Below are 19464 nucleotides of genomic sequence, written 5' to 3'. Positions count from 1 at the left end.
AAGCTGAAACAGTGCTGTCTTCAGAAGGGTGTCTCTGCTTTGGCTATTAACCCGTGTCAAGTTTCAAGGCTCTACAAAGGGTTTTACAGGGCAGTCACTTATAGGTGTCAATTTGAAAAAATATTCTGTCACATCTGTTTCTATGCTTGCTTAATCCCTGATTGGCAGCTAGTCATTACTGTGGCGCCCAAAAGGCAGTGTGACTGAACATGATAGTTCTGGCAGACCTGAAGTTCCAACATTGTAGTTTAGAAAAAGGAAGCTCATGATGAGCAGAACTATGGGTAGTGAAGTGAAAATAATAACATGGAATTGTGGGAGAACACATGAAATTAAAGGCTATGTACACCTTTGAAAGGAATTTTTTTTTAACACAAAGGTCAATCAGTATGTTTGGTGCATTGGTTTTTATTAAAATTAATTTTTACTTTTTGAGATAGAGCTGCTTTGTATCCTGTATACAGAGCAGCTGTATCGTGCGTTAAAACCTGAATCCGTCAGGTCCGCGGGACTGACGGGTTCAGTGACAGCAGGACCTACGTGTCTCTGACACGCAGGATCCACCTGTAATCAATCCCATCTAAGTTATGAACTCAGAGATAACGCAGGACTCGCTTTCACTGAACCCGTCAGTCCCGCTGACCTGACGAGTACAGGATTCAGCGTAAGATACAGCTGCTCTGTATACAGGATACAAACACACTGATAAACTTTTTTTTAAAAATCCCTTTCAAAAGTGTACATAGCCTTTAATATCAATTGTAAAATTATTTTTTTAATAAAACATGTGATTATCATCAAGTAGTAATGATGAACCTATGGTTATAGTCCAGCTCTACATTGATGCTTTACGACTTTGACCCATTTTAAACTTTTCAGAGATTTGATTCTCTCAAGTAACTTCTCTTGCTATAAGTGTCTTCATATAACTAGACCTGAAAAAAATATAAGTCTGTATTTCTTTCAAAGATTTCTGCTTTTTCTGTCTCAGGTTTGGTACTCGAGGGCTCTTCTTCAAAATGATCAAGGCTGCATGGAGTATACTTTATGTTATGAACTTCAATTGAATCAATGAAAGAAAATGCACTTACTGAAAACTGTGATAATTCTGTCTCAGCCTCACTGACATTTATGAAATCCACTTTACTAATGTCGTTGGCATCACTGACTATTTCAAACATGATTTCAATTCATGTATAGTTTAGTACATAATATGAGCAGACTTTTTTTGTGTTTGCCTATTTTTAGGCCAAGAACAAATATATCATCTTGTGTCTAAAAGGATTAGAGCAAGGTCAGACTGGCCCATCAGAGTACCAGAGGAGCCTCCAGTGGCCCTGGCTCTGATACAATACTGGGCCCCAAACTTCCAGGAGTAGAAAACCCAATTTAGATATTACTTTGAAGCCAATCACTTGCCACTAGCGTCTATTTCTTATGGGTTGGTTCACAAATAACCTATTAGACCTAATTGAGCATATGTCCTGTATGTGCAATAACAGCAGCAAATATTAGGCAATTAAAATTGGAGGTGCACATGTTCTGTACAGACGGACGGTGGAAACTCAAAATCATTTGCTTTGTTTGTCTCAAAGAACAGACACTGGATTGGGAGTTTCTTGGCAATGTATCTTGTTGACCCATCCATGAGATGGTTATTTGTACTACTTCTATCTGTGGACTGAATCTGTAACATGGGGATAGATACTTTGATCAGCAAAATGATTGTATAACTTTTATGGTTAAGGTTGTTTTTTCCTAAATTGTTAGTTCTTATCTGCAGTAGTACCAGTCATGCATAGATCAATCTTACTGCCCGGGGCATTTGATCAACCCAACCCATTTTTTCTGTGTTATTTGTCCAAGATCATGGCAAAAGCAGAAAAATAGCTGCCAGGATCACCTGAAAAAAATTGTGCACCGTAACCAGTGTCCACACCAGGAGGGGTTTTATAACTTATAGCTTAGTTTAGTATGAATTGGAGATAAATAATTAAATATGCAGGTTTACATTTTTTATTGAGGTAAAATATGTTTTTACTTTGAGCGGCAGTAAAAAATCTTGAACATGGCATGTTGATGGTCTGATGTTCAGCAAAAATAGAACAAAAACTACGTCAACAGCAGGAAGAAATGAATCGATCATGGGAACAATTTGGTAGAGTTTAGGGATTATGTCTACTTGAGGATTAAGGACAAAAATCTAAACAAGTAGTATGCTGGACCTACTGGCCTGTAGGGGTTGGTTCAATCAGAAAATCCCTTTCCATATGGCCTATTAGGGCATATCCATTTCAAAGAAAAGGATCTGGTGGTGGATTTGACCAATTATTTAAAAAGGAAATATATGGCCACCCGCACTATCAGCTGCTAACCAGGGTTTTCACAAGCAAGACCTGCAGCAATTAGCTGAGCACTGGTTTTTACTGTACACGAGACTTGGTAGCTTTAGCAACAAGAACCTTTTCGGCCCCCGAAAAAAGTTTGATTTCTCGCTAATCTCAAAAACTAGTAGGCTCTGGTACCAACCTGAACCCCAGTTTCATTGGAGAGATGGTGGTTCATGCATGGTAACTCTCCAATGAAATGAATGGGATCGTAAGATAAAGAGTATTTTTCATTGGCATTCACGCCCTGGGTAATTCTATAAGGCCGGTACTACAAATAAACATATACTGCTTAGACACAGACTGGATAATTAGTGCCATTTACCTAAATAAGTAAGTTCAATAATAATAATTATTACATAATAAGTAGGTTGTTTTTCTTTTACATGTTTGAGATCAGTGTAATTTCATTTATGTCGTGTTGGTGTTCCTTTTGGATTTACTTTAAATGATTGATTAAATCCCAAATCAAATTCTTGGTCTATCACATTTCTCCTGTTTTCATTTTGTTTCAAACAAGTCCTTTTATGTTCTCCTATTATTCTGTTTGATGGGTGCATGCTTTGATTATTTTTGTTTCATGTTTTATAATACTTTAGCTTTGGAATTAATCATGCAGGATTTTATATGGAACAAAGGTATTGCTTGCAAATGGCAAAGTGTGTGTGTGTGTATACTTGTGTGTTTGTATGTATGTATGTATGTATGTATGTATGTATGTGTTTGTATGTATGTATTTGTGTGCATGTGTGAATAAGGCTGTGTTATCAACTGTATTATTTGGTTCCATAGGGCTTTCTAGTATTTTTGACAGCTTGTATAGTAGTTTGCTTTGCTATTCTTGTCATCAAAGATTCTGGAACCCTGGCGGAAACCCGACAAAACCCATTAAAGTCAATGGGGTCTGCCAGGATTCATTTTGATTGGTCGGAAAATGGATTAGTCACAGTCCACATGACTAAAGGCATGATGGCAGTGTTAACAGAGCCTAATGTGAACAAAAAATATAATCATGGCAAGCTAAAAATCCTACATTACCCACATGGGCATGGTGAGACCTAACGTTTCCTCCCATTCCTATCAGTTGAAACATATATACTGAAAAACCTGGTCATTTTTGAGTTTCGTTAATCACATGCAAGTGAAGCACCTAAGCACTTTAATAAAAGTTATTATACTTAATTTTATATTAAATATACCAACATATGTCACATATTCTATTCCCATTCTCATATACAAGCAGATCCCCTTTCAACAATGGAAAAGCTTTTATATTTCATCGTCAGGGTCGGACTTGCCCATAAGAGTTCCAGAGTAATCTCCAATGGGTCGAGGATCCGACCTCAAACGTCCAGCAGAACACAACCCCATTTGGAAGTGCCTTTGGAGTCAATCACTTGCCTGGAGGGTCTTATTCTTATGAGATTAATTACAAATAACCTATCTATCTAATATTTGTCTATCTAATATCTATCATCAATATATCTAACACTTTACATTTTCATTTTTCTTGTAGAATCAAGCTTCTTACTGGGAAATGCACAGATTGTGGACTGGCCTGTAGTTTATAGTAATGACGGTTTTTGTAAACTTTCTGGATTTCACCGAGCTGACATCATGCAGAAGAGTAGTACTTGCAGGTTTGTCACATTACTTTCTCATTATCCTTGTAAAATAAACCATGTTGCATTTCAATGTTGCAGGTCTTCAGTTAACAGATACATTTTCTCTGTCGATATCCCATACGATTTTATCCGCACTTAGATCGATACAAATGAATGAACACTGAGTTTTTTGCAGGCAGAAAATCTGCCTCAAAATTCCGTTTGGAATTTTGAGGCAGATTTTGCTCTGCCTTCTCGCCGATTTTCGCTGCGTTTTTCACCCTCGGCCATTGAGCGCCGCGGGCAAAAAAACACTTTCTCTGCCTCCCATTCATGTCAATGGGAGGTCAGAGACGTAAACGCCCGAAGATAGGGCATGTCCCTTCTTTTTCCCGCGAGCTGTTTTTTTCCGCTCGTGGGGAAAAAACGCCTCCACCTCTCATTAAAGTCAATGGGAGGCATTTTTGACTGTTTTTTGGAGCGTTTTCCGACGCGGTTTCCGCGTCAATAAACTCTGTGTGAATTGACTTTAAAATGTCATGTTATCTTTTCTGGTTTTACACGCTGTAATATTGTAGTTCAGAGTGGCCACATTGGCCAAATTATGTATTTATGGTCGCTTTAAAAATGAAGCATCTAAAGGGGTTATCTGAATTATAAAACCTATTTTCAAACGCACTATTAGGCCTCATGCACACGACCGTAAGGGTTTTTACTGTCCACAAATACAGATATGACGGCTATGGATACACATCCGTAGTCATCCGCAATTGAGGAGTCCGTGCCATGATTGCGGACAAGAATAGGACCTGTTCTATATTTTGCGGATCATTTCTACGGCCCGGACACACATCTATAAATATACAGAAAGGCGTCCGTGGCCAATAGAAATGAATGGGTTCAGGAAGATTAAGCTGGAACATAAAGTGGCTACATATTTCTTGCATTGGAGGACCCAGCACGTATGTGCATTACACAGATAGCCCATTTTTTTCTATGGAAACGGTGTACTGCTCAGGATTTCCTGTGGTGGTGCTCCAGGGAAAATGAGCACTTGCTACCAGCTTCTCCCACAGGTTACAGCTGATCTCAGCAGGACCCCCTGTGATCACCTTATTTTTGGTGCGACTATTCTAACACGAAATTGTCCAAAGTAATTTTTTTTCATTGTAGTAATGTTTTATTTTTCTCTGCTAGTATTTAAAAGGGTTTTCCCATTATTGAATGTTAGTAAATACCATAACATTCTAATCAAAGGGGGTCCGACCTCAGTGACCACTGCTGATAATGAAGCGATGGTTTCACTCTATGGCCCCTTCACGTTTTTTTCAGCACATTGACGCTCCCAGAAGGCTGTGTTGAACTTCACAGTGACGCTATGCAGGGAAAAGCTGCAGTCTCTTCATTCTCAAGACTGTGCGGGTCCTGTCAGTTGGATCATCTACGATCATGAAGTGATGGCTTATCCTAGCAAGAGGAGCAACCTTCTTAAAATATACCTACCATTACAAATACATTTTTGGCTGCTTGTTGCTTCCACTGGGGCACAATCTCTATAGAAAACCTTGTGATTGCCTCCCAAACAATGGACTTCTTGGATCAGCACTTCTCCAGCAGCGGGCAGGGGGGGGGGTTACGCTTTCAAGGCTAAGCATATTTTAAATTAATGTAGAAGGTGTATTATGAGCCAATAATATAATATAAGGAAAATTGTGTGCTATTATATAAAAGTCTGACTTTTTTGGATACCCCTGTATAAGCCGCTTAAAGAGGCTCTGTCACCACATTGTAAGTGCCCTATCTCCTACATAAGGAGATTGGCGCTATAATGTAGGTGACAGTAATGCTTTTTATTTAAAAAAACGATCTGTTTTCACCACTTTATTAGCGATTTTAGATTTATGCTAATGAGTTGCTTAATGCCCAAGTGGGCGTGTTTTACTTTAGACCAAGTGGGCGTTGTACAGAGGAGTGTATGACGCTGACCAATCAGCGTCATGCACTCCTCTCCATTCAGTTAGTCAGCGCATAGGGATCCTTTTAGATTGCTGTAATGTCGGGGAAGGGAGACAGACAGGTGAGCCCTAATCTACCCGCCACTCAGTCCCTGCATACTTGCAACGGCCCGTCCTAGGCGACGGCGTACAACTGGGCGACGGTCCCTATGCTCAATAAGTGCACGACAGACAAACAGACATGGGTACACAGAAGCTAAGGGAAATGGGGCAGTTGCCCACGGCAACACCGTGAGCAACAAGAGAAGTGAACGAGCCGAGTAAAACCAGGAGTGTATGAGGTACCAAACGCAGAGCAGGAGATTAGTCAGTAAGCCAGGGTCAATATGAAGCAGGGACAAATAGTTCAAGCAGCAGCAGAGCCAGGAATCACAGGCAAAGGAGGAGCAGGAAGTGAAGGTATAGATAGACAGAGGGTGGGATCTAGCTCCGTCTGGCCAGGCTGTGATAGGCTCTCCCACTCCTCAGCCTCCCAGCCTGATTGGTAGAAGGAGGGGTCACTCGATCAGACTTAGGAGCAGGTGCAGACTTACTAACCACGGGCGTCGACACAGAAGCTGTGTCTGGCAGATCCTTTACAATCGCTATGTGCTGTCTTATACAAACACATTAACGATACTGAAGAAGTTAGACAGTGAATAGACATTCCACGGGATGTCTAATCACAATCTCTGCACTTCGTTATTGTTTCTGTGGTAGTTACAGCAGAGGAAGTGTAATCTCGTGAGATTACGCTGTAGATGACAGGTTACAACGAGATTACGCTTCCTCTGCCGTAACTAGCACAGAAACAGTAACGAAGTACAGGGATTGTGAATAGACATCCCGTGGAATGTCTATTCACTGTCTAAACACTTCAGTATCGTTAATGTGTTAGTATAAGACAGCACATAGTGATCTAAAAGGATCCCTACACGCTGTCTAAATGAATGGAGAGGAGTGCATGATGCTGATTGGTCACTGATTTGTCAGCGTCATACACTCCTCTGTACAACGCCCACTTGGTCTAAAGTAAAACACACCCACTTGGGTATTAAGCAACTCATTAGCATAAATCTAAAATCGCTAATAAAGTGGTGAAAACAGATCGTTTTTTTAAATAAAAAGCATTACTGTCACCTACATTATAGCGCCAATCTCCTTATGTAGGAGATAGGCCACTTATAATGTGGTGACAGAGCCTCTTTAAGGCTAAAATAAAAATCAAGCATAGGACCAGTTCTCCTGTAGTCTATACGCTTTAAAATTTCTGTCCGGAATTTCTGTACAACAATTCCGCAGGGTATTACAGTGGCAGTAAAGTGGATGAGATTTCAACAAATCTCATCCACATGCTGCTAATTCTCAATCTGCAATATGTCAATTATTATTGTGAAAATGCTGCCGAATTTACGCACAGAAAATGTATTCTGAAATTGTTTGCGCTACGTGTGAACAAGGCCATATACTCGCCTTTCAATCCTTTACTGATTGTGTATAGATAGTTATGGTATGCGATCCTCTATCCCTCCAGTGATTGGCTGCCATGGTCACATATCAATACGGCATGACATGTCTTCGCTGTAGCTAAGTTATGAAACACCGGAGGGGGATCATGAATTGTTGGTAAACTATTTCCATGAGAGGTTTCCTTTAAGTAAAATAATTTTAAAAAAAGAGGAGGTTCATATAGTTTCTAAAAGGTCTTCTAATTGCCAGCTATTTTTCTGTAACATAAAAATATATAATGGCATAATCTAAAGCTGGCAGCGCATACTGATAGAAGATGATGTTAAGGACATTGTAAATCAATAGAACTTATTCTTCTTTAGTGCCAAATTGTCATCTATTCCATTTGGTTAACAACCCTAAAGACTTTAACAAGAAGGTTAAAGAGGTTAAACTTGTTGTCCGGGCTTAGTCTAGAAAATGTTACTGAAGCCAAGGACTCTTCATCTATCCCTGCTGTTTCTTTTACATGTAGGGGATAGAAACCAATTGCCGCTGCATCTTCTGGTAAATTTGATCTTCATGCTCGAAATTGCCTTTTATGTTTTCAGCGGAGATTTCCATCACACACAATTATTTTAGGAGCGGGCACAGTGTTTTCTCCCTATGTGTTTATAGGATAACTTGCTTATAAGCGAGTAGAGCAATCAATATATGGCACTTTAAGTCTTTTTAATATGGGCACTGCAGTAAAACAACACTAAAAACGAAATGGACTGGGTTTTTTCCCTTTAACGTGTGCTGTTTGAGTTGAAAGTGAACAATTTCCTTGAGGTTAAGTTAGAATAACACAGCATTTATGGGATTTCCTTGGCTTATGAGTTATCCTCCGTAAGTGGTGGAGAAAATTTATTAAAGGGTAAGTATAACCTTGCAACTATTTTTTTTTATTGCAAATGCATCTAGAGACAAAAAATATTAAGCAGCTTGCAAATTGTCTGGATTAAAAATCTCCTAATGTTTTGTATATACAGCTCCAGTGTATACTAATATGTCTCCATGGTTACAGACTACAAACAAACCCTATGTAGTCAGATCCTACAGTCATATGATACTCCCCTCCCTCCTCCTCCATTTCCTGATAATTCACAGACAGTAGAAGTTGAGAAAAATAGTAGGGAGTAACACATGGTCTACCTTTATAGTGTATGCAACATAGAGGAAGACTGTGTGGCTGCTTAGGGGCCTTTGGAGAGAGGGGACCCAGACCAAGCTTGCTGCATCCCTCATTTTAATGGATGGTGAAAACTTGTGATTAAGGTTCCCCTCCCTGCAAGTCCCACAAACAAAGGATTTAGGAATTAACGCAAGGATCATGGAAAGGAGATTGCGCAACCAAACCCCAAGTCCTGCAGTCCCAAGTAGTAGGGTATGGTAGGAAAAAAATTACTACAAAAAAACCTGCGATGTGGTAAAGTAATGCATGAAAAACAATGTAAAAAGTAATTGCAGGAATATAAATTTAAGGGCAAAAAAAATTAAAAAATAAAGAGGAGGGCTGGAGAACTTTAAATGATTACACAGGAGGACAACCTATAGTCATGAAGCAGTTAAAACTTATTTATCACTTGATTTTGCAATAACCAAAAACTAATAATTCTTGAGTCAGTGCCACCAAAATATATTGAATGTTAGGTTATTGCAGCGTTTCCCTTATTACTTATGGTTTAAGCTCCAGGATATTTGTATACATGCAGCTCTGTTCTATTTCAAGACACACTTTAGTTTTAATACCGTTTCTTCCGTTTGTATGAGTTTGTTTCATATATTCAATGACAAGAAGATTACTCTGTGAGAAACACCAGCTTAGAAATTAGATTTGTATTGTATCAAGGTGTAGGATCCTCCAGAGGTTTGCAAGTGTGCATAAAGCTATTATTCGGCCACCCCTAAACAATGCTCCCAAGCAGAAACGGTTGCAGTGGGCTCAGAAATACATGAAGACTAATTTTCAAACCGTGTTGTTTACTGATGAGTGCCGTGCAACCCTGGATGGTCTAGATGGATGGAGTAGTGGATGGTTGGTGAATGGCCACCATGTCCCAACAAGGCTGCAACGTCAGCAAGGAGGTGGCGGAGTCATGTTTTCGGCTGGAATCATGGGGAGAGAGATGGCAGGCCCCTTTAGGGTCCCTGACGGTGTGAAAATGACCTCTGCAAAGTACGTAGAGTTTATGACTGACCACTTTCTTCCGTGGTACAAAAAGAAGAACCGTGCCTTCCGTAGCAAAATTATCTTCATGCATGACAATGCACCATCTCATGTTGCAAAGAATGGCTGCTATGGGCATAAAAGGAGAGAAACTCATGGTGTGGCCCCCATGTTCCCCTGACCTCAACCCTATTGAGAACCTTTGGAGCAACCTCAAGCAAAATATCTAAGAGGGTGGGAGGCAGTTCACATCAAAACAGAAGCTCTGGGAGGCTATTCTGATATCCTGCAAAGATATTCAAGCAGAAACTGTCCAAATACTCCAAATTCAATGGATGCAAGAATTGTGAAGGTGATATCAAAGAAAGGGTCCTATGTTAACATGTAACTTGGCCTGCTAAGTTTTTTTTGATTGAAAGAGCTTTTGATTTCTGTAAATATGACCTCCTGATGCTGCAAATTCAACAAATTACCAATTTAGTTCTCTTTACAGCCTTAGGGTATGTGCACACGATGAGAGGCTTTTACGTCTGAAAAGACAGACTGTTTTCAGGAGAAAACAGCTGCGTCGTTTCAGACGTTAAATGCTGCTCCTCGTATTATGCGAGGCGTCTTTGACGCCTGTAATCTTGAGCTGCTCTTCATTGACTTCAATGAAGAACGGCTCAAATTACGTTGCGAAGAAGTGTCCTGCACTTCTTTGCCGAGGCAGTCAATTTACGCGTCGTCGTTTGACAGCTGTCAAACGATGACGCGTAAATTACAGGTTGTCTGCACAATACGTCGGCAAACCCATTCAAATGAATGGGCAGATGTTTGCCGACGTATTGTAGCCCTATTTTCAGACGTAAAACGAGGCATAATACGCCTCGTTTATGTCTGAAAATAGGTTGTGTGAACCCAGCCTTATACTGACTGTCATTTGCATCGACTATTTAGGAAAATCAGCGAAAAATAACATTTGCATAATAATTTGGAATGCGGTGTATAATAGACTTATTTCTGTTCTGTGGTGCTGTATTTATTGTGACTAAAAGTTGCATGACTGAGAAATCGATATTTAATTTCTCCGGCAACATGGTCGCAAGTGCTCCTTGGCTCTCCACATAGAAATGCTTAGGGGACTTAAAGGCTATTGACACATTTTGTAGTTTTATTTATTTATTTATTTTTAAATATCTGTATGTTTTACCTGATTTCTGTTTTTTTTTTATAAAAACGTTTTCATCGTTTTTCAGATGCAACTCCTATGTATCTTCTATACAGAGAAGCTTCATCAAGCACTATTAGCCAAATCTGTCAGTTCAACTGAACTGACGGCTCGGCTGAGAGCGCGTCCTGTGTGTCTCTAACTCATAGGATCACTATAATATTGAATACCCGCTCAAAGCCAAACCGAAGTGAACTAACGGATTCGGTTAATAGCGCTTGATGAGGCTTCTCTGTTTGGAGAATACATAGAAGCATCATCTGAAAAAACAAATCAAATTTTGTTTCTATAAAAGTCAATTTAAAAAATGTCAGAAATCACTGAAAACATACATTTAAAGTGTAGCTAAACGTTTGACATTTCCATGATGAGACAAATTAATGGAAAACATGCAATAAAACACAGCGAAAACGCATCTGAAAACACATCAAAATTCTGTGTGTGAAACCGGCCAAAAGGGGTTTTCAATCGTAACTTAATAAAACGTAGTCATTTAGGAATGAAAGTTCTGCAATCCTTCACCAGTTTCAAGATCTTGCCTGGTGTCAGTGAATGGAAACATCCCTATTTACACCCAGAGGTTGGTCCGGCAGAGAGTTGGCTACATGTGCACTCTCCATTGAAGTCTGTGGGAGATATGGAAGCAGCCGAGTTAGTCAGTCAAGTTTTTAGCCTCTGGATTTAAAAAAGAAGGTTTCCACTAACATACAGCAAGTGGAGATTTTACAATTGATCTTAAAACGCAAAGAATAAAAATTAACAAGGAGCTCTTTTCTATACTAAACTGCTTTATACTATATTTACTTTGGGACATTCTACACTTGCATTATGTTTGCCTACACACTGTGTATGTACATGTTGCTACAGCATAAAATCAATATCAATTATGCATATAAGGCCTCCCTGTAAAGCTGTAAACATGATGTCCTACAGCACAAATGTGATGCCCAATTAACTGTGGTTGCATGGATTTCCCTAGTACCCAATAATCAGGGCACGAGCATAATAAGGCTATGTAAACAAGATTGGCAAGGGATTCATTAAGCAAACATACTGCATCCTACATCCACCACAAGAGCAATGTGAATCCAGCATTAACGAAACACTGCTGCCAATGCTTCACCTTAGTGGCCATGCATAGAAACAGGGGTTTGACTGTATAAACAAGGCTTTTTTTCCTTGGCATTCTTAAAGGGGTGATTAAATATTATAATATTACAATACGGTTACCAGTCGACTAAAGTGCATTCATGTTTTGGGATTTATAAATGTCTCATTGACATATAATTGGAAATCTTTCACCCTATTATTCAAAACGACACCTTTCCTTTTAAATATAGAAGCTAGAAGCCGACTGCATACTATGGGTGAGGCTAAAATGTTTTCTGCTGCAGACACATAGAACAATAAGACTTAGGCCTCATACACACCACCGAATCTATGTTGTAATGATCCACAATATGCCTGCTATGAGCCCACATTTTACCTCTGTGTCCCTTCAATTCAGTGGCCCTTCACTTCAGGGCCGAGAGTAGGCAGAGTAGGCAGTGAGCTAGGGTGCTACTGAGAAGGGGGGGGGCACAATTTATGGATTTAAAATAAAATAAAGAACATTCTGCCATTTTTCAACAATCACTGTTTTTCTGTATAAAAAAAAAGACTGGGGATTGGTGGTGAGAAGTGCAACAAGAGACAATTAAATGAAGGATTGTCCATTCTACTATTATCATGCTGAACTTCAGGGACGCAGGGTGGTATGATGTATTCTCAAATCACTACATTGGGCACCAACACAGCTTGTCCCGCCCCTGCCCCACCTACCATGGGCTATTTATAATACTGGTGTGTCCTTATCTGAAAGAGGGGCCTTTTGGCCTAAAGCTAAGCCCCTTCTCCAGTTTTACACAAAGGCACACAGAGATTTTTCCCATGGCAAAAAAAAAATGATGGCAAGTTTAAATTTATGCTATTTTGGGCAGCTATTCTTCCTTAAAACCATTGCTTCAAGGGGGAATACGGTACCTCACTGCGACAACAAACCTAATAAGTAATACGTAATGCCTGCACATCCATATTATAGACCCGTAAGGACTCCATGTTCTGCCGTATAGGCCCTAAAGCTGTGTGCATGAGCCCTAATCTTACGTGCAACTATCTGGATTGACAGAATTCAGCTACTAATTGGTGCTGTGACTTCCCGCTGTTTTAGAGGAAGAGTGAGCTGCTTCATTAAATGTCTCGATGGAGAGTTGTGCTCTTTAGCACAACTGGAAAATTAATTAAATCTGATGATTTTACATGGGACTGAATATACCTATGGTCATCTTAAAGGTTTCATTTGGTTCTGACTTTTAAAACTAAAAAGTTTACAGAGCATTGTAAAGGTCTATCCGGCCTTCTAGGATGTAGTTTACACGATAGCTAAAATTATATAAGATTCATGGATCGGATGTTTTAGGTTTGTTGTTACTCTGTAATAAAAGAAATCTATTCTACCTTGCAAACTTTACATTCGCAAACTCGGTTCCTGATAAACGTCAATGTGTGAATCTTTTTTTATTGCAGCTTCATGTATGGGGAGTTAACAGATAAGAAGACCATTGAGAAAATCAGGCAGACTTTTGAAAACTACGAGTCAAATTGCTTTGAAGTTCTTCTGTACAAAAAAAGCAGTATGTACATTGTACCATTGTGTTTGCTACATAGCCAGGCTCCCGCAATTGTGTGATGGCTGGAAAACACTTTTGCTATATCATTTGTACCTTTTACTACCAAGGCTCTATACAGTAGAAAAATCCAATCTCCCCCTCTATATTTCTCCTCCCTATACTAATGTTTTTGCTTTGAACGAATTTGGATTTACCATCCCTTTCAGAGAGGGGTTATTTCTACTTTATGTTCTACCTTCAACCGACCCTATCACATATATGGGACCTAAAAGTAATCACAAAATACACCCAATTAACTAAAAAAATTTAAATTTTCATTCTTGGATTGTAGATAAATTTTAAATGGTATTAACATATCTCATGGGCTTCATGCTTACATTACAGCCTTTTAACCATTGACAATTATCTTTGTGTTTGCAAAACGATGGTTCCTGATAGAAATCGGCTCAATCGGGTGAAAAATATATCATACCTGCGTAAAATTCCTACTGGTTGATACGAGTGAATGCTATGGTGGTAACATTTACTGGACTATAGTTCAAGGCAATGCAAGGGTATTATATATTGATTTTACATGGGGAAAAAATTAGCATAGTGTAGAGTATATGCCCTTTTTTAAAGAGTGCCCTGATGACAAAAATAAAATATAAGAACGTTTGTTTGATCTTGATGACATTGTCCGGTGTATAGACATTATAAAGCTATGCAACTATCTTGACTTCCTGGACATCTGTGAGTGTGATATGCAGGGGTGTAACAATAAGGATCAGTTCACATGTAACGTAGATACCGCGGATTTTCCGCAACGGATTTAGTTGTGGAAAATGCGCAGCATAATACGGTAGCAGCAAAGTGGATGAGATTTGAACAAATCTCGTCGACACGCTGCGTAAATGACGAGCGGAAAAAAACATTCAGAAATTGACCTGCGGTCCGTTTTTTTAATCCACAGTATGTCAATTGTGTTTGCGTAATCGCTGCATTTTTTGTAATTGTTGCTTTTTTTCTCCATTGAATTCAATTGGGGGGTAAAACCTGCAACACCTGAACTTGCGATGTTTGCAGCGAAAAAGCTGCGATTTCTCAGCAAAAATCGCAACCCAAAAAAAATAAAAAATCTTCTTCAGAATTCTGTGCTTCTTCGTCCAGGCCGGCCTCCAGGGGTGACGTTTCATCCCATGTGACTGCTGCAGCCAATCACAGGCTGCAGCGGTCACGTGGGATGAAACGTCATCCCAGGAGGCTGGTCTGCAGGACGTCAGAGGGTATGTATGCTAGTTTTTTTTTTCCCTCTTCTGTTTTACACGGCGGACATTCCGCACCACAATTTGGTGCGGTTTTGCATCTGGAATTCCCTGCGGCCGCCAGGGCAGATACTCTGTGTAGCTTTAGGCAGCATATCCGCCCTGTGTGAACATAGCAGTGGTATCCATGCCTTGGTGCCTGAAATACCCCAAAAGACCCTCTGCCACACAAGAAGACTTCAGCATTATAAATGGTTTATGGTAGGTGGGGGCGCTAGTACAGGCTTTGAATTGGGGCCCAGGAGCTTCAAGTTACGCCTCTGATGATTTGAGAGGGGCATTGCTATATTGGGTTAAATGCAGTTACAGAGTTACGCTCTATGCATATGGTCATATTACGGCTCCGTGCCAGCTCCAAGTTGTACAGAGCTGTAATTCGGCATGCCATGAAAATCTATAGGGGTCCTACTGTACCTTAATATACCTCTGTAGTACGAGGCTTTACCAACTTGAGATAATTGAATTGAACATAAATCCACTTTAAAAACATGTTCAGAAATCCCCAGAATGATTCTTTAGATCTCTATATAAAGACTTTGTTTCTATTGATCTCAGCTAAAGTCTCATTCATTAGAATCAATATTCAGGTCACCTGGGAAGCCAGGAAGCGGAGTGAGATAATGCAGGTTGTTGGGCTATTAATTTTTAAGTCAATAGTTATTAAAGTATTACTGTTAATTGATTTCCTGAGCTTATCTTGCTTGTATAATTACACCTTCAGTTTTCAGTCTTCTATGATCATGATAAATGATATTAGGCATCTCCTGCATTCATGAACACAACCTACAATCCACATCAGCATATGTCACATTACCTAGTAGTGCGTTCACGTGGATTGCCATAATCTGGTTTATTTAGTCACAGCTGCATTATAACTAGGCTTCATTGAGCAATATGAAGTGCAGACTAGTAATGCGCATGGGCGTTCAGAGGGAAATGATCATAGTGTGAAATTCTTATTGTCTTATTTGTCTTATTAGCTATTGGTTCAATAAAACCATCATATAAATTCTGTGCATTAAAAAAGGGCTTTTACAGAAAAACATAGCTGCTTTATTCCCAAAAAACAGCGCCACACCTGTCCATGGATTGTGGTGTTGCAGATCTACTCATTTGAAGTGAATGAGACTGAGCTGCAATACCACACACAACCTGTGGACAGGTGTGGCACTGTTTTGTTAATCCTGGGTGACCCCTTTAACATCATTGAATCAAAATCCCACAATTTAGGTTGTTTTGAGTGGAATTGTACATGTGGCCCACTATTGTCTTTGTGAATAGTACTACTTGGGCTACCAGTTCCAGGAAAGTCCCACAAAACACATGCGGGAGCCATAACAGGAAACAGCATTTTGGATGACAATTTAGCCACGATATGAAAGTGACATCACGGTCGAATGCACATGGTTGTAGAAATCTATGGGCCTGTATTGTACTTCTACAGGTCTTCTGTTTCCTAAGTTACAAAGGCATGGGGGCACCATACCATAGCACATAGGGGACCAATAGTCAATCACATTCAACTGTAGTGACTCCAACTCTTTTGGTTGGATGTAACATTAAAAAAGTAACTCTACTTAAAATGTATCTATGGTGGTAACTATAATTCTTTCATGGTAGACCGGGTGCCATTCCCACACCTCCTGCGCACAACTCTCTTGAGACCTTATTATTTCATTATGCAACGGGGCAATAGGAGGTGTGGGCAGCCTTGCCAGGACGGACCACTGACTTATTAGTTTGGACTTCTAAGTCCTTATTACATACTTCATTTTATGGATCAGGGCTTGGTCTTATTACTGGTGCATACGTATGGTCATAAAACTCTGTACTGACATATGATATTATTTGCATTCCTTGATGTTTTTTAATTCCATCTTCACAGGAACACCGGTTTGGTTTTATATGCAGATAGCTCCAATAAGAAATGAACACGACAAGGTTGTTTTATTCCTTTGTACTTTCAAAGATATTACGTTATTCAAGCAACCCATTGAAGATGATTCTACACGAGGTAATTGTTCTGTTACTCATCGGTGATGTGACTCGAGCAGTGTCTGTATACAGCATGCGCAGCAATTCACTCGTACCAAATCATTGTGTATATGTTCCATGGCAAGTTATTTACCCATACCTTGGTGAAAATGCAACACATAACACTAAATACTAGTTACTACATAAAGTATGATGAATTTAATGAAAAAAAAAAGTTTTATAGTGTGAATCTGGACTGGATTTACGAAGACGCGAGACATCTAGTACTGCAATACTACTGTCTATAATGTCCGGTGCTGCTATACAAATTCCACCTTTAGCAACTTGGAGATTTGATAGGTGCTTGATTTTCAAATTTTCAGATAGCTAGACCAAAATATAAATGCAAGGAATAAAAAAACTTTAAAAGAGTTTGTGGGACGCAGACATTCCAAAACTCTAAAAAATGGAAGAGCATGTTCAAGTGTTATTATATTGGAATGGTTGCAGCAATCTGTCCGTACCGGGCAATCCTCCGGCCCTAGGACGACTGCCTTGTACAGATGGGCTATGGCAATCATAAAAGGAAGATTCTGAGTGGAGGGGCAGAAGTCAAGATCTACACCGATCCCAAGAATGAACCAGTTCCAGTCACAATCCTCAAAGGTTCATTAATGTTCTTCCCATAGTAAAATAACAATAAGGTGAAATATGCTACTCATTTTTTTATTTTATTTTTCAATAAGAGGTGTCTTCCATTTGGTTTTCCTAACTCAGTCTTCAGCTTATGGTCTATATCTAGGAGGTGTGTGACATAAACGGAACTAGACAATAAGGCCAGATTCAGACGAGCGTGGGGAAACTCGGACGTGAAAAACGTGACGTTTTTCATGTCAGAGGTTCCCTCGTGTGGGTCCCGTTTTGACAGATCCCCATAGACTTGAGCCTATGGAGGGATCTGTGAAAACGGAAGATAATAGGACAGGTTCTATTTTTCAACAAACTCTTCACACGGTATGTTGAAACAACGGCCACGTGAACGGCCCCATTGAAAAACATGCGTCCGTATGACGGTTGTTTTAAAGGCCATCACACGGACGTATTCAACGCTTGTGTGAATAAGGCCTCATATTGTGAGATAGTAATTTTACTTGATATTCTCAAAATGGAGGTTTATGGGTTTTTTTAACCTTATTTTGCTCACCCTTCTGCAGCTGGCAGTGAATAGGCAGATTAATCCAGTAGTCGTGTGTCATAGCTGGCAGCGGACTAATGGATAAGTAATCTTAGGTTATGTGCACACACAAAATCAAAAACGTCTGAAAATACGGAACAGCTCCTGACTTTCAGATGTTTTTTAAGCCATTTGCATTTTTCGCAGCGTTTTTTACGGCCATTTTTCTATGGAGTCAATGAAAAACGGCTCCAAAAATGGCTCAAGAAGGGACATGCACTTTTTCAAGGCTGTTTTTTTACGCGGCCGTTTTTCAAAACGGCTGAGTAGAAAAACGGCCCGTCGGAACAGAACGCCGTGCTTCCTATTGAAATCGTTAGGCAGATGTTTGGAGTCGTTCTGCTTCCGATTTTTCAGCCTTTTTTCAGCCGTTTACGGCCCGTAAAAAGGGCTGAAAATAAGCCGTGTGAACATACCCTCCTAGTCAGGCAGGCTGGGGGAATAATGGAGAAGAGGTAGTATACAGGCTTAAGGCAACACAAGTTGTCAAACACGCTAGATCAATTACAGGTAGGTACGAACATACAATGCGAGGAACTACCCAAGAAAGCAGAGTACCAAGGCCAGGAAACTAGACAAGAACCAGGACAGCCTACATGTCTCATAGACTTCATGTGTAGATTACTGAAGGCCTGTTATTGAGTAATATTTAGTTGGATCTCTCCCCATAAATAATGAAACCTCTGGGTTGTGTTCCTTGAGATCCTGTTGTCATAAATCTCATCTATAAAACCATTATTTTTATTTTATATTTTTTTTTTAACATCCATCAATGTTCAAGTCAGAGAGATGATGGATTCAATAGATTGAAACAATGGATGTCAAGGATGACATCAATTTTTCCATTTGTCTTCCTTTTAATTTCAGTGCTAAAATGATGGATGGAAAGACAGGTTTTCCAATGACTCTATTGGCAGAAACCCATTTTTTATTCAACTGCAGAGAAAGGGACAAAGGATGAATCAGCCACATAATTTTTGTAGTTATTTGCCTTCTCTTGGGCCTCATGCACACGACCGTGCTTTTGAATTCGCAATTTATTTATATGGCTCTATGGCATTCAGTTCTATGGCCACAACCGTGGTTTTCATTGATCCGTGCTGGGGCCGTGAATTCGGACCGCAAACACTCAGGACAAGTCATTTTATGATCCGGATTTGTGGCTTTACTAAACTAGCAAAATATTTTTGTTGTTGTTGCGGATCTGTGAATCCTGATGACACATGGAGGCACAACAAAGGTTTTTGGCGGTCTTACACTATAGAATAGATGACAAATAGCTTTGAACAGACCTCTAGACTATAACACAATATGTCATGTTGGGAAAGTGTTGGGTGTTTATGGTAAAACATTTTTTGACCATTTATTTGAGGGGGTAATATCTGGATGTTGGTCCTACTGAAGAGGAAATTTTAGTGGGTAAACCA

General features: G+C 39.7%; 1 protein-coding gene across 2 annotated transcripts in view; it reads left to right on the top strand.

Moving 5' to 3' along the window:
• The window catches only part of KCNH5 (potassium voltage-gated channel subfamily H member 5), a 194736-nt gene that overhangs the window by 37849 nt on the left and 137423 nt on the right, over positions 1-19464 (top strand). For both annotated transcript variants that reach the window (XM_075843740.1, XM_075843739.1), the window contains exons 3-5: positions 3904-4027; positions 13422-13528; positions 16715-16843. In XM_075843740.1, coding sequence (XP_075699855.1) covers positions 3904-4027; positions 13422-13528; positions 16715-16843 — 360 coding nt within the window. The remainder of the gene's footprint in view (positions 1-3903; positions 4028-13421; positions 13529-16714; positions 16844-19464) is intronic.

This window comes from Rhinoderma darwinii, chromosome 12 (genome assembly GCF_050947455.1).
Source record: "Rhinoderma darwinii isolate aRhiDar2 chromosome 12, aRhiDar2.hap1, whole genome shotgun sequence".
NCBI lineage: Eukaryota > Metazoa > Chordata > Amphibia > Anura > Rhinodermatidae > Rhinoderma > Rhinoderma darwinii.
The sequence above is the reverse complement of the archived record's forward strand: the minus strand, read 5'-3'. Positions and strand labels throughout refer to the sequence as shown.